This window comes from Drosophila sechellia, chromosome 2L (genome assembly GCF_004382195.2).
Source record: "Drosophila sechellia strain sech25 chromosome 2L, ASM438219v1, whole genome shotgun sequence".
NCBI lineage: Eukaryota > Metazoa > Arthropoda > Insecta > Diptera > Drosophilidae > Drosophila > Drosophila sechellia.
Genome location: NC_045949.1, coordinates 4,505,147 through 4,530,204, shown reverse-complemented (window position 1 = coordinate 4,530,204; position 25,058 = coordinate 4,505,147). Strand labels below are relative to the sequence as shown.

Below are 25,058 nucleotides of genomic sequence, written 5' to 3'. Positions count from 1 at the left end.
ATGTCTCTTGCACTGGCACACTTTTTCATAAGCAACCATAATAATAATCAAAACAACAAGCCAGCCAAGTTGCATTTAATTAATCACAAAATAAGCTTCGCTCCACGAGCTTTTTTTCTTAAACTTTATGAATGAATGAATGGCGAGCGAGCGAGTGAGTGAGTGACTTATGAATAAGCCCACGTATGAATGTGGGAGCCCATGGCTCCAGTTGCCCTTGGTCCAACAGCTTCATCTGCAACTTTTGTCATCCCGCTCGGAGCTTCGCAAACAACATAAATTATCAAGTTGCTGCTTCTTTTGCTCCTCGGCTGAACCATATAAAAATATGACTTATTAATAAAAACAGACAACAACAGCAACTTAATAAAGCCACAACCTGCCGGCGGACAGGGCCTCCTGGCGCCTAGAGAGCTGGCCCTAGATCGCCCGGCTGCATCATAAATACTGATGTTTTGTTGGTTTTTCATTAAATGTGTTAAATATGCCAAGTGTAGACGACGACGCGTGTGGGTTTTTCGCCGCTGCCGTTGCACTGCTGCCTTTGCTGCATCAAATTAGCCGCACTTGTTGCAGCTGTTGCGGTATTGCTTGTTTTAGCAATTCAGGAATGCACGTCTCTTGAACGGGTAACCCAACTTGAACGCCCGGTTTGTTTAGGCTGCGAAAATAGGTAACGAAATGCACTTTAGAGTTGCACTCGGAATTTTCCTTCACTTAAGTGGCTATCATAAAGTGCCTGTTTTAACAGGGAACTTTACTCATCTTCAAATGGGTATAATTAACATACCAAACACTTAGGTGAAACCCACCAGTTTTCCTATTAGCTATTTAGGTTGTTTAACGTTGACATGCTACAAAGCATTTACATTGTACTTACAAAGAAAATGTTGTATTAATTAATTGCAATTTCTTAGATGTAATTAATTAATAAATTTTTATTTTAAAGTTTTTATTTACGCACCACAACATTTTAACCTTGAGTTATTTTCAGTAAATACTGGTGGGACCTACGATACCATGATATTTTGAGGATTTATGTTCATGAAGTTTTTACGGCTTTCGTTTTTGCCAAAAATTTACGTTTCATCATAAAGTCTTTTAGTGCACTTCAATCTTCGGTTCGTGTATTTTCCGAAATTTAAACGCCCGCAACTTGGAGCTTAAGGCGAAAAGATTCGGTTTCAGCGGTCTACAGATCTCATCCCTTTTTGAGATTTTTCCGTTGCCATTCCCATCGTGTGCATTTTTAATTATGCTTGTTAATTTTTATTGTTTTTAGTGGCTCGCTTTTTATGCTTTAACCTATCTTAGTATGTGGGACACGTTTTTCGTTTATGTTTCTTCATACTCCATTTGCAGCATGAAATAATTGCGGGGCGTAGAAATTAATGTGCAAGCAGGGCGTTACCAAAGGGTAATGTTGGTACAAAAAAAAACACAGTTACCGTAAGATGCGAGAACTTTTTTCGATCTCCCCATTACATGCGGAAATTACTTCATTGCAATAAAGATTCCTTGACGATAAGGACCTCATTTCGGAGGTATAACACAAGGTCGGCTGAGAGCCACAAAAGTTTTTTAGTAATTTGGGACGAGTTCGTTGCTTAAGTCTTTCGTTTCGGGGGAAACGCTTGAATACCAAAGTTTAAGCTGGTTAATTAGCATAAGCAAGCCAGCCAAGCAAATCGAGTGAGCCAAGCACTATATAGCCTATATAGGGTCGGTTCAGCACTCCCACATATTCCATTCAGTTCCGTGGCGAGCGAAAGTTCACGAAACTCCTGATGAAACAAAACGTATGAAATAAATTTAAATGTTTTCCAGAAATGAGACGCCCACATGGGAGGTGTGTGTGCGTGTGTGAGTGCGGGTGTGGTGGGCGTGTAATGGAAATACAAGAAATTCAAGTGAATATCAAGCGCAGAAATTACGTCAATCAAAAGTCAAAGCACAACTGGCAACTTGGAAGCCACAAATCGTATAGGTTATACCCCTACATTTTTTTTCTTTTTCACATTTCTGCAAAGGCGTCTTGGTTATAAAAAAATAACAACAGCAACAAAAAGGAGAGAAAAAAATTATTGCTGAGCGGTCCAGGCCAAAAATGGACCAGCAGAGCGGCGACTTTTGCCAAGCAAAGTGTGGGCAGCAAAGTTGCCTAACAGCCAGCCGCACTCACACCAAAATCGGGGCTCATACACACACTCTCTCGGGTTTAGAGCCAGGTAACTCTTGGCAATACAGGTAACCAGTGGGGCTCGTGATCGGCGGCTCAAGCTCCGCACATTCAGTTCGTTTTCAGCGCGCGTGCGGTGCGGTTCTCTGCCAAGTGGGCTTCTCTCTGGACAGTGTGTTAAGTGTTAAGTTCGGCTCCAGCAGTCCGGATAGATCATCTGAGCGGAGATCGTTGCCTTATTTGAATAGGCGGGGAATCTAACATCCATCGCCTAATTGCAGTGAAAGTTGCCGGGCATTTTTCAGCTATTTTACCCTGTGAAAATTCCGAAAAACCAAACGCGCGCAAAGCAATCCAAAGTGTTCATAAGAAAAGCGTTTAATATTGTTAAGTACAACAATACGTTTTAATACAAATATTCAAGTGTCTGTGAGTCTGCCAAAGCCGTCGCGCAGTGTGTGTGTGTGTGTGTCTTTCTGCGCTTTTGACGGCAAATCGCTTTTGGCAGCTGCTTTGGCAGCAGCCAAGTAAGAAACAAGGCTTTTTTGCTGGCGTCGATCTTCGTTGGCAGCTGTTGGCAGTATGAACTGATTTTGGCCGAAAGTTGATGAATAAAATGGTGAGCACATTTTTTTCCACTTCTACTAAGTGCAAATTTTAAGTGGTATATAAAACATTTTTATTATAAGAGAAATTACATGGATTTTCGGGTGGTTAAAACAGCCAAACATTTTATGGCAAATGGTAAAGAGAAAAAAACATAATAAAATTTATAACCTTTAAAAAAAGCCAACTAAAACACATACATGCATCAAATTTCTTCCTATTGAAGTGCTTTTTCATGGCTCTTAGATATAATTTATAAGTTTAATATAAAAACTTTTCTTCCATTAACGTCGCAAACAAAATAAAAGATCCATTAAATCTAATTTTAAATGGTCTGAAATCAGCGAGCATAAAAACAGTTGGCACACAAAATCTACATGACAAATTTCCGTTTTTTTCCACCCAAGTGCAGACATAAGCTTAAAAATACCAACTGTTAGTGTGGCAAAGAAATAATAATAATAACAAACAGCGCCGACACAAAGAAACGTTCACTTTCGTTGGTGCAAAAATCTCAGGCCAAAGTCATTGTGAGATTTGATGAGTTGGAAGGCGAAGATGATGAGTACGCAGATGGAAACGGGTCCAAAGACGCCTTGTCACTGACTCTTTGGTCAGGGCCTCTTCGCTAATGCTGTTTATTTTCTCTGCATCTCATTTCGGATGTAACGAAACCGAAACGCAAATAGAAAATATGACAAATAATTGCTTCAAATACCCGCTTGACACACTTTTTAATAGGCGCGAAGAAAGAGTTTGTCAAGCAATCACAAGTGTTCCAAAACAAAGATGAGGTCAAAAAAATCTCTTTCGGTGATTGTTTGATATTTTCGGAGATTTCGCAGGCGGATTTGGCGAAATTTGTAGTTTCGTTGATGAAGATGGGAGATCTGTGGCTGCAGCATTTTTGGTCAAAAGCAAGACACAAGTGAAGCTACCGGCGCCATCTCATTTGTCAGCCAGTTTCGGTTTGAACTAGCTGGCAGTCATTTGTAAGGCATTGTTTTTCTGCTCGTCGTGGGTTTTGGTACTTTGGTTGAAGTTGCTTTTCCCGAACGGTTGGTTCGTGGCTCATCTTATCCCATCTCACCGACCGACTGACTGACTATTTTTGTTTTGTTCAGCTGCTTATGCTGATGCGTTTGCCGCTGGTTTGTTGTCTGCGCGGCAAAAGGTGCAAAACTTTCACTTTATGTATTATTGTTTTGCGTGCGAGCTGCTGCGTTTGTCTGTCGGGAGAAATTACAATAATAATGCCTATAAATTATGAGCCAAAGCGCTTGACTCACTCTGCGTGGGCGAAAGAAATTGCCGCAATTAAATGAATCAAGGGACCCAAAGTGAATGCTCTGTTTTGCGATTCTTCTGCAGAGATAAATGGCGTAAGTGTAAAGCGACATGTCTTTCACATTCTGCACAACAGAAATATAGATAGATATTTTTATTGCAAAATTCATGAGCCAAATCTAAAGACTTAAAGCAAAAAACCAAAAACCAAACCAAAGTACATAAGGTAGATAAAAAGACTTAAGTCACGCACTGGATATTATTTTTAATTTTTGAAAACTTTAAGTTAAAAACCAAAGTTTGCAGAAATTTGTAGAACGGAATCAAAAGACTTAGGAAACAAACTTGTTTCGATCAACTACTATATTTTAAAAACCTGGCACTGATAAATTGCATGGCAAAAACAAAAGACTGCGGACACAGACCCAACGTCAGCTAATGAAACCTTTATTGAATGCAAATAAAACTCCAGTTTTATTATTGCCTAATGACCAGAGAAACTCGTGGGAAAGAGATTTAGCTACTTTCGTCGAACGCCAAAGCAACTGGCGAAATCGGTAGATTGATTCCATAGATTTCACGGTTAATTCGTAAGTCATGCTGTGCGTCTTCAGTGCCATCAGCCTGCAGACAGATTTATTATGGGCAAATTCCAAAGACTGGTCGCGATTTGGATGCTCTTTTGGAGCTTCAAGATTGTGACTCAGTTGCCTCAACTAGTTTGCAGCCCCCCACACAGTCTGTTGAACCGCCGCTCAAGGTCTTTTCCCAGCCACCAACGGCGGAGCTGCCATTCAAAGCCACAAAATTCTAATTAATTTCGCGCTCGCGAAACTTTTTGCATTGATTTCTTCTAACTGCCGCAAAAATCCCAAAAGAGCTAAAGTGTGTGGGCAACGCATACAAATCGATATTCAGATGAACAGATGAAGACGAAACCGAGACCAAAGCGGAGCAGTCTGTACCTCAGTGCCAACCTGTGCCCGTCGTCTAACATCATTAGTTTCGGCCAGTGGAGGCTTTTTTGAGAAGGCCTCGTGGGCGAACGACCCACGCTCCATGACACAATCGATCCGCCAAGGCCCGACCATGTGGTCCACGGATCTCGAAAGCCATGCACTTGTTATGCGTTTTCGATTTCCATTCGCTGATGGGCAGCCCACTTTCACCAGAACTTGGTTTCACTTTCATTGCCATATACGAACGTACTTCTTCCAGATGACCCAAAAAATAATGAAGCATCTTGGCCCAAAAAAAAAAAAAAAAGAAAACACAGGCCGAAAGGAAATAAGAAATACTTCGAGGAATAAAGCGAAAGTAAAACAGCGACCAGTTTTTGGGCTTTTTGTGGCTGCAGGGCTGCTGCAGCTGAAAGAGCGGTTCGAACTCCGATTCGCAGTAACTCAAAATGATGTCATGCTGCGGGTTGCCAAAAAAACTCGGCCAGACTTTAGTTTTTTTTTTTTGTTTTTGGTGGACCCGAATTTGCTGTATCTGTATCAATAAAATGGCTTCGTCCCGTGCAGAATAAAGAAACCGTGCTGCAAATGCAAAAGTAACCGGACGACTTGGGCCCAGCCCAGTTAAGTTCACATTCAGTTCAACTTTCAGCTTCCACGCCAACACTCCGTGGCACAGTTGCTTTTTTTTGTTTTTGTCGTCGTGGTTTACGCCGCTCAAGACCCTGATCGCTGCATATAACTAGCCGTAATGCCGTTTATTTATTTCATTTTAAAAGTCCCTGTCAGCGGCACAGCTCCAGGTTCGGTTGCAGTTGCACTCGCCTTAGCCTCGAGTTAAGCCTTTAAATTTATGACTCATATTAGTTGCAGACTCCGACGCCGGAAAAAAAACCAACACGGAAACTTTTTAAACTGCAATTTGCAACAATTTCTGCCGCAACTGTAAAGCAGACATAGCCAAAAAAAAAAAATTGCAAAACTGGCATCAAGAAGGCGAGGTTGCTGGGGCGCAACGAAGTTTTATTACACTCCCCAAAAACAGCAGGAAAATGGGTTGAGTTGTGAGCTTCACGGTTTACAAAATCTAGTCCAGGTTTCGTTCGCCTAACCGCCGAGTAGGAAAAGCCAAGTTAAATGAATTAAGTGACTAGGAAACACATAAACCAGCCATAACAATTGCTGAGCTAAGGTTAGGGAGGGCACTACCTTTGGCAAGTACTAAATATTTTAGGATGCAGCTTTATTAAGCCATTAAGGATTTCTTAACATAATCTAGAAAGTTCCAATATATGCCGAACGGAGTTCTGGAGTAGCATGCCCATTCTTTCATTCTTGGCCAGGCCCCACAGGCAAATAGAGTATCCTAAAGGCCTGTATGCAAAAACCAAGCCATCAGCTCGATCTCAAGTTGTGCGGCCAATTAACGGAATGTCTGCTCCGATATCGCTACCGTAATTTAACTTTCAAATGCAGCCCGCAAGAGCAGTTAAATCGGAAAACCCGTTGGAGCCTGGCAGCTCCACTGGTACATATAGTGTATCCCCATATCAGGGCACTTGGAGTCAGCAGGAGTGGGAGCTACATGGTCTTTTGTCTTTTGCTGCCTTTCTGCGCCCTGTCAGTGAGCTATCTAGCTGGCTAATAACTTCATTTAAATTAATCTGGCCAACAGGAGCAGCACACAACCACCACAATTTAAAATTCAATTACCGCTGCATTTGAAGTTGCCACCGCAGGCGCGCACAAAGCCATAAACATTTCCATGTCGCCACCATGCGAGGAGCGGTGACTCTGTGCCGCACATTGATGCATTGATGCATCCTGTCATTGTCATAGTGCCAGCTCATATCCTGCGGATCGCAACTGGCCGTAAATTGCAAAAACCGCAATTATTAAATTACATTTGCGCGGCCTAATCGAATTGGCGAGGGGTCTTGGTAGTCGGTGAATGTATGTGACCAGTGCTCCAAGGTAAATGATATGATATGGCCCACAGTAGCCACTGCTAATTTGGCTTGACAGTCTGTTCTCGCCAACTAAAAGGGGCGTAACTATCGGCATTTGATTCGTCTCCGGAACGAGGAGGCTGGATGATTGTCGGTGCGCAAAGGAAGCTTTAACCAAGTGTGGACACTTTGATGGCACCCAGGGGACGATCAGATTGAGGAAGAAACACTCTGATCTAATCACCCATGTAATGTTATTCACTAGCTTGTTTAGACCTTAAGTATTCTCCACAAGAGGAGTATCTTTCATTGGTTCTCAGAATATTGAAGGGCAGAAGTGGTTAATACTGTCTGAACTTGAATATAGTACTCAGTTAACATTTTTTGGGTTTTAGTGCGATTTAATGCAATTTGCATCCCGGATATATTAACAATCCCAGCTCCTCTACACAATTTCACCATCAATTTGCCATCCACAGAGTTGTCGGTTATGGCCAAAAGTATAAGCCATGACTCAACTCAACAACTCCTCGAAGGTCGACAGCTGGCGACACTTTGGATGTGGTGCGAGTCTCGCAACGCCGACGGGGAACATATTTGGCTTTGATGGTGCGTGGGCTTTACAACTCAGTTGGCTTGATTAAAATGTAGTGTGGCCTGGCCGACGCCAATTGGCTTATTACTTATGATCCGAGCTAAGACAGGCAAAACAGACCCGGTTTGCAAGCGGTTCTAACAAATGCCAGTTGCCAGTTGGCAACAAACATCGCGCAGAGGCGTTTTGAAATGACCGTGGGCGACTTCTGAGTCCCACACACAAAGAGCTTTTGTAATTAAAAGCTGAGCTGTTTTCACACTCAAATGGTGCGTTGATTGATATTCCCGGCTAATTGCCACAGGCTTGGCTCCAAGTTGTTCCGACTCGGACCATCCCAAGGCACTTCCTTAATGGTCACTTACACCAAATGTCAAGTTCAAGTGGCGGCCCTTGGTTAAATAAAAAAAGAGAAGATGGGAGCCGTGTACAATGAGGCATTTGATTGATGTGAGCCCCTCTTGCCGGTCATAATCGTCATGAGGATGAGCATGATGTTGGTGATGGTGGTGCGTCAGCAAGAAAATCGAGGTAGTTCTTTGACTTCTTCGAGTTGCCGGTGCCAAGAACGAAGTTCCAGGCAATAGAAGTGGATTAGAACCGTGGAAAGTACGTGACAAAAGCCCTTGTCGTCTGTAATCTTGCTCACTCAGAACAGAACGAACAGCAGTCGAGTCAAGTTCGTGGTCGCAGTCTTTCGTTTGGCCGACTGCAGCTAATTGGTGAGCAAAACAGCGAACAAGAGCAATAATGTACCGCAGACAACAAATAACAACGTGTAATGAACGCAGCTTACAGTTTTTTTCCAGCGATTTTTTCTCTTATTTTCCTCTCCACCACTCCGACATACATGAATGAAAACTAAAGTAAATTGGCCCCCAGTCGTTGGAGTCATCGTCGTTGTTGTCGGTTCGGGACATGAACATCAAGGTGGTCGTGGCCGCTGTCGACTTCAGACAAAATGCAACTACAGAAAAAATGAAAATAAAAGGAAGAAATATATATATATATATATAGTATAAATGCGGCTATATGTATACAGACAATAAATTGTTAAATAACCGCAGACGCAGAATGGGCCGGGGCACGGCTTAAAAATTTATGCCATTTTAAAGCGAGAAATGAAACACGCCCCAAGTGCATTACAATAAATTATAGAAATATGAGTATGGCAAAAAGTCTCAAAACAGCAACGGAAACCGAGCAGCGGTCGCTCTTTTGGGCCATGATCGCCGCCATCTCTATTATAAAGCAATTAATGCCGGCAATGCTGAATTTAATAATTCGTAAAAGGGAAGGAAAATGAGAGCATAATTAGGACACCCGGGTGGCCCAACGGATTCTTTGGTCTTCTCGGACTCCCCCTGCAGCATGGGCACGACTTTGGACAGGGCTCATTAAAAATGGCCTGCTAAAAATAGCAGCAAACATTTCTGCGCGGCAGAGTGGAGTTGTCCTGCGCCATCCTCACATATTTTCATATTAATTATCGTGGCCACTTGTACAGCTGTCCGAGTGCAACCTGCTGCTCCACTCGAAACCCCAATCCCAGCTCCATCTCCAGCTCTAAGTATTCTCCAGGGGCAGATGCAAAGCACGATGCGATGCCCCTGTGCAGATTTCGCCGATTGCCCGCCATTGACTTTTAGCGATAATTAACACCTAGGTACTAAACCAAATTGCAACCGCAGCATCGGCGTCTGCCAGATGCGACAAAAGACAAAAACTGGCCAACTCAAAAGGTACTGGTAGTGTGGTATTGGACGTTCCTTGTGGACGTTTTTAATGGCTCGCTTTTTACATTTATTTTATTGCAGGCAGGCAAACTGGACCTTTGCTTATTGATTTGCATTTTTACAAGACTTCTTGTTTGCGGCACTGTTGTCGCTTTTTATGTCTAGATTTAGTTATTTTCGTATATTTAAATCGCTTGTACTCGGGATGCTTCAAGGTTCCCTCCTTGTAACCAGCCACTGGATCAGAAGTACTGGCGGCGATAATTTAAACAGGAATGCTGCGACCAGGATTAGTTGGAAATATCGCTTTGAAGTCGAGTCATAAATTAAAGCCAACTAAATAAATCAAGATGAAGTGGGGATATACAAAGTATTTTTGTGGGGTGGAAATATATTATGGGATAAGAAACCGGAGTTCTGCAAATTCATTCCTAATGACTGGAGAAAAACCACAATTTTTCGAAGAAAAAAGTTTCAAATGGAAACGGAAGAATAAGAATCCAGAGAGTTGATGATAGCGTGATGACACTATATCCTAACTTTTTTCCACCGACAGATCTTGCTCTCGTCCCACTTTATTATTATACGATTTTCGACCATAAGCTGAATAAAATCCATCGAATCTTCCACAAGAGTCGGATAAACTAGCAGTTACGAGACGCTCTTTAACAAAAAACCTAGTCACATGCCAAATTTGGCTAAATTGGCAACACTGAATGGCAGCTACCGACCTGTCCGGCCATTTACAATTACCAACGACCATCGACTATTCACCATCCACTATCCACCATCCGCGGCTCATCCGTCGCGGCATTCCGATTGCGATTCCAGTCACATAGTCGCACATCTCCGCCTGACTCACGCTGGGCCATTGTGGCTCGACTTTGGCCCTTTCGGCCAAGAACGTTGGGGCCAAATTGTGCTGCGTTAAATTCAATCAATGCATCAAATCCACATGCACATGCACTCCATCGCCCACGCGTCCTCCGAAGGAAACCAAAATCAAAAAAAAAAAAAGAAAAGAGGCCTCGAGTGGAAATCGCCAATGGACATGGCTTTTCGAGTTGGCCCGCGTTGCAGGAACTGTCGGACGAATCATAAAATTATGCAGAGCACATACCGCACACGCACACACATGGGGCTATTATACAATAGGCAAACACAACCACAACGCATTCGGGCCAAAACCAAAGCGGCAATTGCATAAAACTCTTTTTACGATGCGTGGTTGTCGTCTTTGTCAGTGGTAAGCCCAAAGAAACCATCCACATTCGTTGGCGATGGCTACACAGAAAGAAACTTCATATACGATTTTATATACGATTATGCAGATTTCTTGGGTTTATCCCATTAAATGAATATTTTTTCGCGGTGCATGAAAATGGCGACGCCGGGTCGGGGCACGTACGCAATGCCAGAGGCAACTAATGCCCAAGTATATATAGTTGTTGTGGCTGTTGTGGTGTTCCTCCTGTTGTTTATTGAAGTGCGCGACTGCGCGTTATGTTTTCCCCCCATTTGTTGTTGCTGTGGGGCGCATTCGCAATTTACAACACAAATAAACATGGCCAAGAAGTGGCAGTGGCAAAAGCAGTCGAAGTGGCAAGTCGGCAACACCGGCCGAGGTTTACTTCCGCCGGATAGCTACGTAAAAATCATATAAATTAGAATGGAGTGCTGACTCCGAAAACCAAAATGACGAACCAGTCACCTTCCCCGATTATTCAGTTTCTTGAATTTACATTATTCTGCATTTCCGTTAGGCACTGCCCTTAAATGATTGATTGCTTGCCGGCGTATCCCATACACGGTTCTGTTCTTCATAGTCATCATTATGTAACCTCAAGAACCGACGGGCCGAGGGTGTCCAAGGCACTTAGCCAAATCATCGCAGTGTCCGAAAGGTCACCACCAGCGGTAATTAGAGTTGACTGACTGGCTCTCCTGCATTGAATTAAATCGACTGCAATTTACCTTTCTAATGGCCAGCTCCATTTATGGCCACATGGTGTTTTTCGACTGCAGCAGTCTGTACTGCACTCCACAGATCGTGTGTGTCCATTTATGGTCTGGCCAGCCCAACTCCTGCTCCATCTCGGCCAGACTCTTTCACCCGGCGTAGGCGAAAAGTGTGCACTTTGGAAAGCCATCAAAGGCGCCACGGGCTCTGTCGATTGGAGGTCAGGTCTGCATGCCACGAAAACACACACAAAAACCAACAAATATCACAAAAAACGGGCACATGTGGGCCGTGGTCGCCACATAGTACACTCCAAGAAAGTGTGTCAGGTTGGAATCAGTGCAGCAGGCACTGTAATTGGAAATGGGAAAAATATATTACAGATTATCTGAATTTTATTCAATTTGTTTAATAGGCTCGCCATAGCAAAAGCTGCAATGCTTTGCTCACGTTGTGCAATTTTATATTACGAACAAATTTCTTGGTAATCAAATTGGTAGTGTAAGCGAATTCGAACGGAATTACTAAACCGACTTTATTGGTAAGGTATTATTTCTGAGCTGTCAAAATAAAACCTGATTAAATTACAATCCCCTTTTCATAGATTTATTTTATTACCGCTTTGCGAAAACACTTACAAGTAAGTGGAATGGATGGGTAATCATTTGCGAAAGCCAAAATATTGACTCTGCATGGGTGTAATAGAATAACCAGTTTCCATATCTCCTCTCCCATAATAAAGGGCATGTCCTTGGCATATATATACACTTTGTTGCCGATATTCGCCACAGTGTGGGCCACAATTTACGGCGGTCTGGACATTTACGAGGCTCGGCTTAGACACATTGTGCGGCAAAAAGTGGCCGCAATCCAGAATCCCCATCGGAGGCCAGCCTTTTCAATTAAAAACTGGAAATAAATTGCGACCGCAGCGGCGTAAATAAATATTGACATTTATGTTTAGCGAGCATCCCCGAAGATTGCTTTACCAATAATGTGGCACAGAGATTCGTAGACTATAAAAAGCCTAATTAACACCTCTGTCCCTCCACCGATCTTCGGATATGCCAATCCTCCTCCACCTCCAGCTCCTCACATTTGAGATGCATTAAAGAGTTGCCACCACATCTTTGGGTTAGCGGCTAATTTCTGGGTTAAATGTGGGGGGAAAAACAAAAAGATCACCGTCATGGCCGGCAATGAAAGCGAAATTTTTCGAGTCCGCCGAAAGAGTAGTTCTCCAGTCTGGCAAAATAAAAGAACAAAATGGGAGGAAAATAAGAAAACATGCGTCGCCCGGAGTCGACATTCTTTTTAACAAGTTGCCCGCAGAGACCAGAAAAGGGCCTAGAGCTGCAGTTGGAGCCAGTCAAAGTCAAGTTAAATACGCCCGCCGTGCGTCGGGAATGGGGGACTGGTCATTTTGGCATGTCCGCTGGGCTCTCTGGGTTCTCTGGGCAACGCGAGTCCAGGCCAGGGCCAAGAAATATCAGAAGATCAAAGGCATTTTAACAGCCAGCGTCCAGCGCAAACAATCAACACGGCCCAAAGAGCCAGAAGACAACCAGAAGACCTAAAAGGCCAACATGGGGATGAGGACGAGGAGCAGGAGCAGGAGGATGAGGGTCAGCGGAGCGGTAACGTCCCGGCTTAAGGCCCAAAACCTGTGCACTTAGTTGGAGGACACGTACAGGATAAATTAGCAAATATTTGTTTCTTTTTTTTAGCTTTGCAGATGTTTGCCTTGCTGCGGATTTTATTTCTTATTTAAGCAAAAATTGCATTTAAATTGTTTCGTGCTCGGCCAAAGGTCGGCAATGTAACCTTGACATTTCCAGCCGATCATCGCTGGACATTTCTCCCCTTGGCACCAAATAGAGTCCGCCAATGAGGCCATCGATAATGTCTCAATTATGTCAATGCGACACCAGTGGCCAGCTGGACCAACTTGGCCTCCTCTTAGGTGCCATCTCTTAACAAATCGAAACGTATCGACTTGATCTCATTGGGTGCATGTGCATTAACAAAACAGTACACCAGCACACCATAAACAAGGGGACTAGACCAAACTGAAAAAGAAAAAAATAAATACAAAAAGGGGGATAAGCCTTATAAAAACAATACATCAGGCATACTGTGCGTAGTGGCTGTAGCTACTACAAATAAGTCGGCGTCTCCAGTTCAGTTCCCCCATTGTGTTGCCACTGGGCAATAAAGAGATTTAGTAGCTCGGACCATCCAGCCATCCAGCCATCTAGCCTCCTGCTGCTCCAGCTCCTCCAGAATTCCTCATCCTTTCCCTGGCCAGCCGGGCATGTCCTTCTGAGCGGTCAATGCTTCCCGCTGGACCACTGGCATCGCCTCCGCCTGATTTGCATGCTTAACCTTTAAGCTCGTGCGGCATATTAATCTTATCAGAAACTTATCAACAGTCAGCTAAAGTCACTCCGATCGAGCCGCTTCCCTGCTGACAAGATATATACATTGTTCTCGGACATCGCTTGTAATGTCTCACTCGCCTGGTCGCATATATATCAATATACCATTGAAGTGAAGATCTGCGAAATAAGGGGATAAGATAGAGATTTAGTTTAAAAGGCTAAGCTCTTTTTTTTTAATATTTTCACATGCCCATGCGAAAACCTACCTTCTTAGAATTGGATATGTTGCAGAAATAGTTTCCAACAGCTCTTGGCAAGCTTATTTTTACTCATGATCAATATATATTTATCTCTACCAAAACAAGACTAGACTAGAACAGATTGGTAGGATCTTTTATCATCGCTGACAGAAGGATACATCATAAATGTGAGGAATTTATAATGGGTTTTTGTTGGCCAGTCACGCGATGATCTCCGCTTGAAGGCTTAGAAACCGACCATCAGGCAGAGCCAAGATCTACAAAAAATTCCCAAGAAATACGTATAAGTATGTATGCATGAGCCAAACCCCTGCGGATTCCTTGGACCACACTCTAATGATTTCCTGCTTAGGATACTGGCGCTCACCCATAAACCCAAATATGCTGCCGCTTCCCAAGAGCTGTCCCCTGCCTGTCCAATGATTAATGCGCCGATCCTTGTCCGATGCCGATGAGGCGGGAATGGGAATTATGTATTTGGGTTAATGTTACACCGCAGCAGCATGGCTGGCATTGCTTTAATTTTGTTTTAACACAAAAATTGCCAAGTGCAAGTATTTATTTGATGTGCGCAATGCTGCGATCGGAGCTGCGACTTCGCCTCGGACGGCAATTTCCTTCCGTCGTGGTGGAGCTGCGCATCTTGATCGCCGGGTTCTCAGGCCGTGGCCAGAAAACTGGAATCCCAGAGAACCGATACCAATGCCGACGACGATGCCAGTGCTGCTGGCCATTTCAAAATCTAACTGTTAACTGCAAAAGTTGAACGTACTGGCAGCATGCAACATTCAACGGCTGCACCCACGGCAGCAACAGCATTAACGGCAGTACACTTGAAAAATATTGTATTTGAGAAGGAAAATTATTTCCTATGAAAAAATAATAATATAAATTTTATGGTATCAATGAATACTTCTGAAACTGAATGTTCTTCTAGCCCATAAAACACCCGCGACAAATATTACTAGATATATAGACTAAATTAAAGAACTCACACCTAATTTTCCTCAGTGTATGCAACTGCAACTGAGCGGGCAGCGAAACGAGTTGAAAGCCGTTTTCCCTGTTTGCCAGCCAGCTCTTGAAAGTGGTTTGTTGTCTAACTGCGTTAGTTGCTGCTTTAAATTGTGCGCCCAAGCAGCTCCAGCGGCGTTTAATGGCTCCAACTGGCGACCGGAGACCTCGGCTCTAACTGGCCACCCCGCCACCGACTTCTACTTCTGTTTCTGATTCCGAATCGGATTCTTTTTGTTGCTGAAGCGGGTTCTCAGGCGGCGTTGGCTAAATGTCATAGCGGCGGATGCACCGAGCAGATTAATCATTAATCACATGCCCATCCGAGAGTACGAGACTTCCAATATGCGGAAATTACTTGAAGCTAGCTGTAGTCTCCATGTGCCCCGTTCCCAACATACCCATCACCTGGTAGCCGATCATTTCCGCCGACGAGTTGGGCTGCTTTATTTTGCCTTTATTTTGACACTGGGCCAGCAACGGCAATTACTGGCGACGGTGCCACCGAAAACCCTCCTCCCTTCCGCCCTGATTTATGAGTTTTTAATGAGCGGCCACTTTACACGAATTGAAGTTAACAAGTAGAGCCGCGTAAGGCCAATATCGCAAGTAGTATCGCCGGCAATCGCGCCTTGACATTCGAGTCGTGCGAAATGTCAGATGAAGATGCAACAATGATACGCTCAATGGGCGTTGGAATGCACTATACCCTAACTAAATCTGAAAGAATGTGTCCAGTTAAGGGAAGTGTACAATTTTATTTCCATTCTCTCAAACTCTTTTCAAATTAAATATTTAGGGCTGCCACACCGAAAGGGTTGCCAAAGCAAGTCGATACCTACAGTTATCGAAACTGAAAAATAGTACTAGGGGTGTACACACTTGACGAAACGTTACAATTGGCTACTATTGAAATATCAAAAAGAAAGAAAAAATACATTAAAATGGATCCGACGAAGTCTAAGACCAACTCCACTTTGACGTCCCCTACTCCTTCCCCGGAGAAGCAACCAAATGGATTTGATCTTGGGCTCGAACCATTGCGGATCTTGGGAGCCTGCGACTGGTCCGGCGAGCTGACCTTTTTGATGCAGTGGAAGGGCTGCGACCAAGCGGGCTTGGTGCCCGCCAAGGTGCTAAACGCTCGGTGCCCCCAAATGGTCATCGCGTTCTACGAGGAGCGTATTGTGTTCAAGGATGAGTGCTATGAAGACTCCTTGGACTCGGACTCGGACTCGGTCTGAGACCACTCCGAGTCCCAAGAAGAAACGGGCACCAAGTGCCTAGTCCATAAAACAAGTACACAACGATTCTTACTGTTGAGCACCGAAGACATTGCGGATCTATGTATAAATACCGCCAATAAAGAGTATTGACTCTTCTGCCACAAGGTTTACTTAATTTTCTGGTCGCCGTTGTCGCTGGTGATTGATTATGCATTTTCATGCGAACTGGTTGCTGATGCTGCACTTTGTTGGCATGCGGGCAGGTGAATAAGTGAGTTTAGCTCGGCCCAGCCACGCCCTCCGCCTCCTAGCCGCAGCTTGATGTTGGAGACAGGCCGGCGGCATTATCTGCCGGGAGCGAAATTATACGTGTATGTATACACCGAGCGAAAAGTCGGTATAGGTATTTGAAAGTTGCTAAAATAACAGTTTATACATGGTGCACTTACCTCATTAAACTTTTTCCAGTGCACTTAATGCTGTCAGTGACCTCCACATCGGGGCGTTGGAAAACCTGCAATTAGAAAAGAAGGCTAAGCCGCAGGATCAGACGCTGCTTACAGATTCCATGTTGCAGGCGCCTCAAGATTCACGCAGTCAACTAATACGTATATAAAAAAAGGGTTAAATCGCCGGCGCACCTTTCTTGCAGCGACATTTTGACATTGAAAAAGTATAATTAATTGAGGGGCCCACCAGCAGGTGGGCGTGGCCAGGGGCAGATTAAATCGATTTATGCAAGATTTATGACAAAAGCGCACAAGAAAGAGAAGAAGCGTAATAAAATGGGGCGCCGCCTGGCATTTCGAAATCAATCAAAGCCCAATTGCCACTCACATGCAAAGTGCACAAAAAATTCCCAACTACTGGATGCAATCGACATCGATGACGCGTCAGCATCCGGTCGCAATCTTTTTGGGTGTGTTCACACTAGCCCTCTACACTTTTCAGCTGATGCACGAAGTGTTTGCTTTGCGAGAAACCCATTTTTCAAGCTATCAGCATTTATTTTTAATAAAGATGCCATCATTAATTTTACGTCTGTGTGTTTTGGTGTAGAATGCTGTTTTTTTTCTTTTTGTTCGGTCGATGGGGCAAAAATGTGTCACTGGCTTCTTTGACTTTGATTTAGTGGCTAGACAGGTTAAAGCGAGATGAGATCATCCCCCAGCGTGGAAAAGAGACGGGGATGGCGTCAGTGACGTTGATAGCGTTGACAGCCGCCGCATCAGAGCGGGATGGCAACAGCGGAGATCGCGGCAGGGGAACAGCCAGTTTCTCGTTTCTCAGATCTAGAGACTTAACGAATTTTTTCGGACAAGTCTTATAAAACTCATTCCTTCATTCTTCCTTCGCCTTCATTCAAAAATGATTTGACATTGTATAAATATTTTGATAAGATCTACGGACACTCTTGCGTAGATTTGAAATCAACGGTGCCGTTAGCTTCGGTTAGAGTTTTGGGGGAAGAGTACCCTAAGTAATAATTTAGCTTAATAACTTAGTTTACTCGCAATATTGCTTTCAAAATATGCTTCCTGTTTCATTCCGATTGGTCCAAGGCCTCACTTGTTGTATGCAACACTCCAGCTGTTATCGCACTTTCCTGTGCGTTATCGACCAATTACCATCGCTGCTCAATTAAGCTCGTTGTGCAACTGTCCAATTGTATATATCGTAAAAAGACGGCAATTACAATTAAAAGCAGAAAGAAAGCCATTAAGAGCATCTGCGATAGGAGTTCCTTCGATTTGCCGTGCCTGCCGATAATTTGGAATTTTGAAATACGTGCTGCAGATGGAGGCGCCTCGGCGTTGCACTTCGTTATTTGCAATCGGTGGAAAAAACAAGAAACCGCATTTGCCACATTTATCACGCACATATATCAGCTTGTCAGCCAAAGGGAGCTGCCCAGGAAACCCAAATCCCGGTTAATCCGAACCCGAACCCACCAAATTACGCTCATTTCGCGACCACATAAATTTATCGGGCATCAGAGAACACAGTACTTGCCGCAGCCGGGCCACAATAAACATAAGGCCGAGTTGGAGAACTACCACTGGGGGCCCAGCTTTAATTAAGTGATCATGGACATGGGCAAACACAAATGGCCAGGGGCCGCGGACTTGGATCTGGAAACGGCCAAAACAAGATTAGAAGACGCCCGACTGCCCGGGCTTCAAATGTCGTTAGAATGGAGCAAATCTCTGCAGCCGGATCCCGGGCCACAATGCCCTTTATGGCCAAGTCAGCAAACAAGATGCGAAACCGCGACTGCCAGAGTTAGCCACTTCCTTCTGCTAACTTGGCGAACTTGCAAAGCGCATGTAATTTGGCTCAGAGTGTGTATTTTATTTAAGCGTTTATTAGCTGATAAACCGAAATAGATAAATCGTGGTCCAAAAGGGAAACACAATCCTTGGCCTGCCTTTTACCTTTAGCCCGTTGAAGGCTTTATGGTCAACCCAAGGCGCTGTTTTCCAGTTTCCCCCACTCGCAGATAGATAATGGCAAATACTTTTACACACGTTAAAGCATTCACGCCGGGCTAAGAAAGTTGTTTGTTCACGCCCCTCTGCAGTTACAGTGGGTCCTCGATAGAGTCGAATGGCTGATTTTTCTAGAAGTAACGTAAGGTAAACCTAACCGATTAAGCTGAACTGGAAAATCTTATAATCTTATAATCTGTTTAATAACAGCACCTTTCTGTATAATCATGCAAATTGTTGTGCTGTAAAAACTGAACTGTGCATTTGTGACCTGCAGACCAACAACGCCTTCTTCCCAGACACTTCCGCCTCCAGCTGTCTTATGTCATAATCACGAATGCCATATAAAGGTGCTATCGGACTTCACACAATATGATTACGTTATCCCAAAAAACCCGGGCGTCGCCGGGGGAAAACAGTTTTCTGTCATTCTACCCAATTAACACGCAGAGGGAGTCCATGCCCATTTGATGTTTTTCTCGTTGCCAAGACCAAAGTCTGATGAAAATCAGTCGCCGGGCTGAAAACTCAAAACTGAAAGTGGAAAACGAATGCGTGAGAAAATCGCCAACAGGTAGCGAACAATGAATATTGCGGCCATTAAACATTTTCTGTTTCGCCAAAGGTGTTCGGGCATTACTATATTTTTTATGCCGGTCCCGTTGTTGGATAAGTTTTTTCAGGGAAAGGCGAAGGAAGCGATAAGCCTGGGACTAGGCCTCCGGACTCGTGTTTGCGCATAAATTTCAAGTGTCATTTACCCGACTGGGTCTCTGGTCCCTACTTCATTGTTATTTTTTGGCACCTGTTTGAGATGACCAGACCAATTGTGTTTTGTTTGTGCGTGCCCAACATTTTTAAGTTAATTATTTTTGTTTGTTTTACTTTCGGCCAGAGCCGAAAAGCGTCTTATGGCTCAAGTGGTTATTGCCGGGTGGCCTTAATTGTATTTATTTTCTGTTACCCAACATGCTATAATTGATTCTTCAATGGTTATTAATGTGCGATTGTTTCTCTTTGATCTCTTTGCAGCAAAAATGAAAATATTTTTGCCACTAGTCACGTGGATAGTGCTACTACTCTCGAGTGCAGTAAGTACCCCATAAACATCATTCGTTATTAAGCTAATTAGTGTTAAGTTGACGGACTTAAACCTGAATATCGATGGGATTAGATCAGAGGCAGAGGCCAGCGGCAGTTAGCGCAGGGGTCATAATTAATTTATGGGTTCTCGAAAGGCCCAAAACAAAAGTCGGTGAAAAGAAAAGAAAAATGATTAAATTTACGAGCTGCCACCTCATTATGAAACAAATTGAAATGAGCAAATAAGCCAAGAGAGATCCCAGAAGTGAAAGAACTCCAATGATTAACAAATGTTATTTTGAAGCGATATAATATAGAATCCCAACGCGAAGCAGAGGAAACAAATTATAACGATGCTGGAACCTTTGATGACCTAACGGTATTCGAACTGGTCTCATGCAAATGAGCCATTAAAAGAAGTTACTGCAAAATTACTTGGGCATAGCGAGTATACATATATCTGTTTATTAAAGCTAACAGCTAGCTGTGAAATCTGCACGAGAGTGAGAGGAAACGATGATGCTGGGCAAACAATTTGGCAGCCAGAGAAGAGTTTCCATGCTGAAGAAAACCAGGCTAGAAAGACTGACTAGTAATGATAGGGCCAGCGGAAGAGCAGAATCACACCGTCTGCGGTCAACGACTGGCCGAGGAACCCAGCCAAACGGAGCAAATCGATGGAAGAAAGCCGAGAAAACGTAATGAATAAAAATAGCCGCATTAGCTGTAAAAACGCTTTGATAGTTATCGATTTATGCAGCCGGCGAGAGGCGGGGAAAGGGTGTCCGGTGTGAATGAGGGAACTCCGAGGGGCTTTGAGAAATTGGCCAAGAGAATTCCCTAAGCCGAAAGCCAAGTTCATTGACTCCTCTCTCCCGCTTGTGGTTTTCTTTGCGACACTCTGTCAATGGCTCCATGGCGAGATTCTTTTACGGATATTTGCTTTCCTTTGTGCGTTGGAACTTGATTTATGCGAGGCAGTCATAATTCATTTGATTAGCTAGATGGGATCATAATTAATTGTGAACTTCGAGAATGCTCTTTTTTTCGCAAACCAAAGACTCAGGCAACGAACTTGCCGGTTGACGGCTACTTTGTTGATGTGAGGACAATATTTGCGAATGGTTTGTGCGAACTTAAAACCACTCCCTATTTATAAACAACAAAAAGGTTAAGCAGCTTAGTAAACACGTTTTTTTTTATAATCTTTAATTCGGTGAAATGTTTGTAAATTCTCATTAAAAGTTCAGTTCAGTTAGGATTGCGTTTAAATGAAAAAGTAAATATATAGCAGCAGTTTGAATTTTCTTTTCCAAATACAGCCAAGTTAATAACCATTGACAGTTATAACGGATGTGCACTTGAGCGTTGACGTGCAACGTCGTCATCTGTCTGCCGTTGTCATTGCGCCTGTTAACAAGCCTGGCAACGAAAAATTGCGCATTGTAGTCGCTGGCATATGCCGCTCAATGTCATGGGAGCTTTTGCCGTTCAGCAGCCGCATCGTCATCATCATCATCGTCATTTTCAGTAGGCATCAGAGGTGGCATCAGTTGGATCAGTGTGTAGCATCAGCATCCCCATCGGCTGCGCACATCTTTGCTCGCACGCCTTTAATTGTTGCAGCACACTGCGAATATTGCTGCCTCAGTTGAGTGCATGTGGTGCTCATTGTGCCGCCTGTCAATTGATAAAAGTCGCAGAGTCGGCGGAATCTATTGTTTAGCAAGGCCGTTAGCGTTGCATGGCGTGAAGCGAAGTGAATTGAAGTGAAGTGGGTACAAAGCAATTGAAAAGCCACAGCCACATGGAGTTCTACAAGAGAGCCCGCCTCCAGCGTCTTCCTCCCGATTAGAATCTGCCTAAAACAATTCGCGGCTGAACTTGAACTTGACAGCCAGTGCCCCATGTTCACACCTTCCATGGCGGGGTCGTAGAGCAATTTAAGATGCCTTTTTATGGCCTCACTGTGCTCATTAGGCGCCCACAAACAAAGGCACAGAAAATTGGCCTTACATAAGGAAACTGGGAAAAATAGCAGCAGAAAAGAACCTTCCACTTAATTGAGACACTGAACTCTGCATTCAATGGCATAAAAAGGAAATGATTATAAGGCAACGGAAAACCTAAGCCCATATCGATGGTATAAATATTTATTCATTTATTGATAGAATGCTCTAAGTTATCTGCATACAGGGTACTATAAAGCAATACAAATGTTTGAAATATAAATGGACAAGCTCAATAAAGCAATCGTTCCCGATGGTTCAATCATTAAAATACCAACTTCTAAGAATAAATCATAAACTTTTGTTGCTCTAAAGTAATCACTAGAAGAGACGTGCATGAACTCTGGGCACTTATTCTGTTATTTATTGAAGAAATCTCAACCAATCTTGTTGTACAAATATTTAAGCTGCTTCCAAATCTGATCCAACCACTTAATAACTATATTTGAGCGTAGGAAGTCGAACTGAACAGGCTACAAAAATAGAAGTACGATCACATATGTATCACAACGGCAATGCGACAATAGGTGGTACATGTATAGAAACTAGTTTTAATTCATTTTTGCTGGAGCACAAAAAGGTCTTAAGTGACAAACTTGTTTCCCAGCCAGCTCTATCTAATATTGCCAGCAGAAACACAAAAACAAACCAGCCAGTCGCCAGAGTTTCGGCCAAGAAAATATGGCAAGCGGCGAACAACTTTTGTTTTGCTAAAAGTAAAATCAGCCAAGTGTAACAATTAAGTGGCGGCGGAACAACACAGTGTGATGGAGAACGGACCGGTGTATCTACATATAATACTCGTACCTGTACGATCGGATCGTGCCCATATGGACCACATCGGGTTGTGAAATCTGAAGAAGCGCTGCCGGTGCTACGCCTCCTAAGCTCGCTGTATCTAATTTGAATCTAAATTAGTTTAGCGAGCCAGCTGGGGAGCCCTAAATACTATCATCAACGAAATGAGGTTGCAGCGAAGGTTGGCATTAGGAAAAGGTTTAACCCTTTGTTCGGCGATTCGGGGATAGTAACTATCTGTTCTTCTAGAAAATTTGTATATAGATTATTCAGCATTCACTTTCATATATAGCCTCTGAATGATATCGTGTATTTCCTAAAACTTTTCCAAATGATACAAATAAACAACCCGTTTCAATTGGGTTAATAGCAGTGAGTGCGTGGAACTTTTTGTTTTATTGCCAGTGATTAACTAATTTATTTGTATCGTGTGCTTGCAGGTACATTCACAATATTCACAACAACCGCAACCATTCAAGACGAACTTGAGGGCGAATAGTCGGTTTCGCGGCGAGGTCTTCTACCTGAACCTCGAGAATGGCTACTTTGGCTGCCAAGTCAACGAGTCCACCGAATATTTGCAGCTATTCAACCTATCGAAACTATGCGACGGTACCCAAGATTGCTTCCTGGGTGCCGATGAGTTGAGCAAAGAGCTCAAATGCACAAGTGAGTATCTAAGCGCGGATCGCTTAAAAGCCTAATGGGTTTGCCTAACCTCGGGTTCGTGAATTTTTACGCAGATGACTGTGATGGCACCAAGTGCACACATGGCGCGTGTTTGAACGGCGTCTGCCATTGCAATGACGGCTACGGCGGCTGCAATTGCGTGGACAAAGGTGAGTCTGATTGTGTCTGTTCTGGTCTTAACTTACATAACCGTTAAAATCCCCTGCTAACTCCCCAATTTCTGCTGCCCCCAGATGAGAACGAATGCAAACAGCGGCCGTGCGACGTGTTCGCCCATTGCACAAACACACTGGGCAGCTTCACGTGCACCTGCTTTCCGGGCTATCGTGGCAATGGCTTCCATTGTGAAGGTAAGTTCACCACTGAGATATATAAATGGAGTGTATATATATTCGACAAGTGATATTAGGCAAGGACCTCTTATGACCTCTTAGCCCATTAAATGGATAGATCAAATTCCATTTTCTAGCAAATTTATTCCATTTGTATTACCCTTCATCTGAGCATTTTCTTTATATCAAACGAAAGACTCAACTGGTAATTTTCTCGGTGTAACCTTAGTACACAGCCTCCGTCTTAGTTTCATTGTATTAGTTAGCATAATGACTGACCAGCCAACGAAGCATCGTACAGATGATTGTTGTTTGCCGTTTTGTACTTCCGTCAACGTCTCTTTTTAGCCCAGACTAAAGGCTTTTTGTAGTTTGGCCTAACGGTTTGTGCCATTCCCAGCAAAAAGGCGTCTCGAGTGCCCAGCAACCAAAGCTGAAAATGTAACAAAAGACGCGCCAGACAATAATATGAAAGCTTTCGCAGCCAGATTAGAGTTATACTTATCTGCGAGGTAATAATAATGACCGTGTGGCGATTACACTCGAGTGCTTTGTGGCAAGGCTGGAGCGGATCAGAGAGCCACGGGCGGCCAAACTAATCCCAGGCTGAAGCTATCTGGATGCCTCGGATCTCTTGGCCAAACGAATTCCGAAATATCTCAATCAGTTTCCGTCGATCTGTGCTACAGTTTTAATCCTGGGGTCGGTTCCATTTGCTCGTTAGACTAAGTGCCGAACAGCAGGGGCCCCAAAAGCCAGAATAAAGAACTCAACGTGTGCTGGAGCACCTGTTCCTCCATGTGAGCGAGTGCGATTACGACTAGGAGAGTATATGACAGTGAGAAACCGGCTGTCGTAATTGGACTTCGGCTAATGTTACGTAATAAAAACACATTACGGCATCACAAAACCCCAAGAAGAACGAATCGAAAACCAGAACAACGGGCAAGAGCAGCAATAATAACTAGGAAAGTGTACAAAGAAATTATCTCTCCAACCCGACCTCCTCCAACTCATTTTGAACCCATCGCAAATAGTTCAGTACCAATAGGAGAAGATGATGATGGCGGTGATAATGATGCGGATGGAACCGATGGGGAAACCGCACAATAAAAGCCACAGCATTTGTGGCAATGCTTTCGCGCCATGCAACACACATCGTCGTGGCTGTCTGTTAGACGAGGAATCAGTGTCATGTAATCTGACCCCGTACATGGACACGCCAGAACTTTCAACACTCCCAGTGCAGGAGGAGGATGGAGGTGAGCGCTATGCCATGCCACACCCCACCTGCATTCGATGCAATGCGATAACGAGCGCAAATTTCACAGACACTCTGACATTACCCCGCTAAGTATGAAGACGTTACCAAGATTCTAGATTACAAGTGACGAGTGATGTGGCGGAGACGGGACGAGCCGGGAGCAGAGTCCCAGTCGCAAAATGGCAAGATCCCAGCCAGCGGCAGGCATGCATAAATTCTGAGCAGCGACGTGTAACGCCGG

General features: G+C 43.8%; 2 protein-coding genes across 4 annotated transcripts in view; both read left to right on the top strand.

Annotated features, from left to right (window-relative positions):
• The first annotated feature begins 2,296 nt into the window (after positions 1 to 2,296).
• Positions 2,297 to 25,058, top strand: part of LOC6613359 — a 111,564-nt gene continuing 88,802 nt past the window's right edge. For all 3 annotated transcript variants that reach the window (XM_032713841.1, XM_032713840.1, XM_032713839.1), the window contains exons 1-5: positions 2,297 to 2,798; positions 19,674 to 19,732; positions 22,972 to 23,200; positions 23,275 to 23,370; positions 23,455 to 23,571. In XM_032713841.1, the coding sequence (XP_032569732.1) occupies positions 19,679 to 19,732; positions 22,972 to 23,200; positions 23,275 to 23,370; positions 23,455 to 23,571 (496 nt within the window). In that variant the 5' untranslated portion in view covers positions 2,297 to 2,798; positions 19,674 to 19,678. The remainder of the gene's footprint in view (positions 2,799 to 19,673; positions 19,733 to 22,971; positions 23,201 to 23,274; positions 23,371 to 23,454; positions 23,572 to 25,058) is intronic.
• Positions 15,187 to 16,512, top strand: LOC6613360 (chromobox protein homolog 1). Its single transcript, XM_032713845.1, is given in 2 exon segments — positions 15,187 to 16,164; positions 16,166 to 16,512. Coding segments are annotated over 2 exon segments (342 nt in total). The 5' UTR covers positions 15,187 to 15,870; the 3' UTR covers positions 16,214 to 16,512.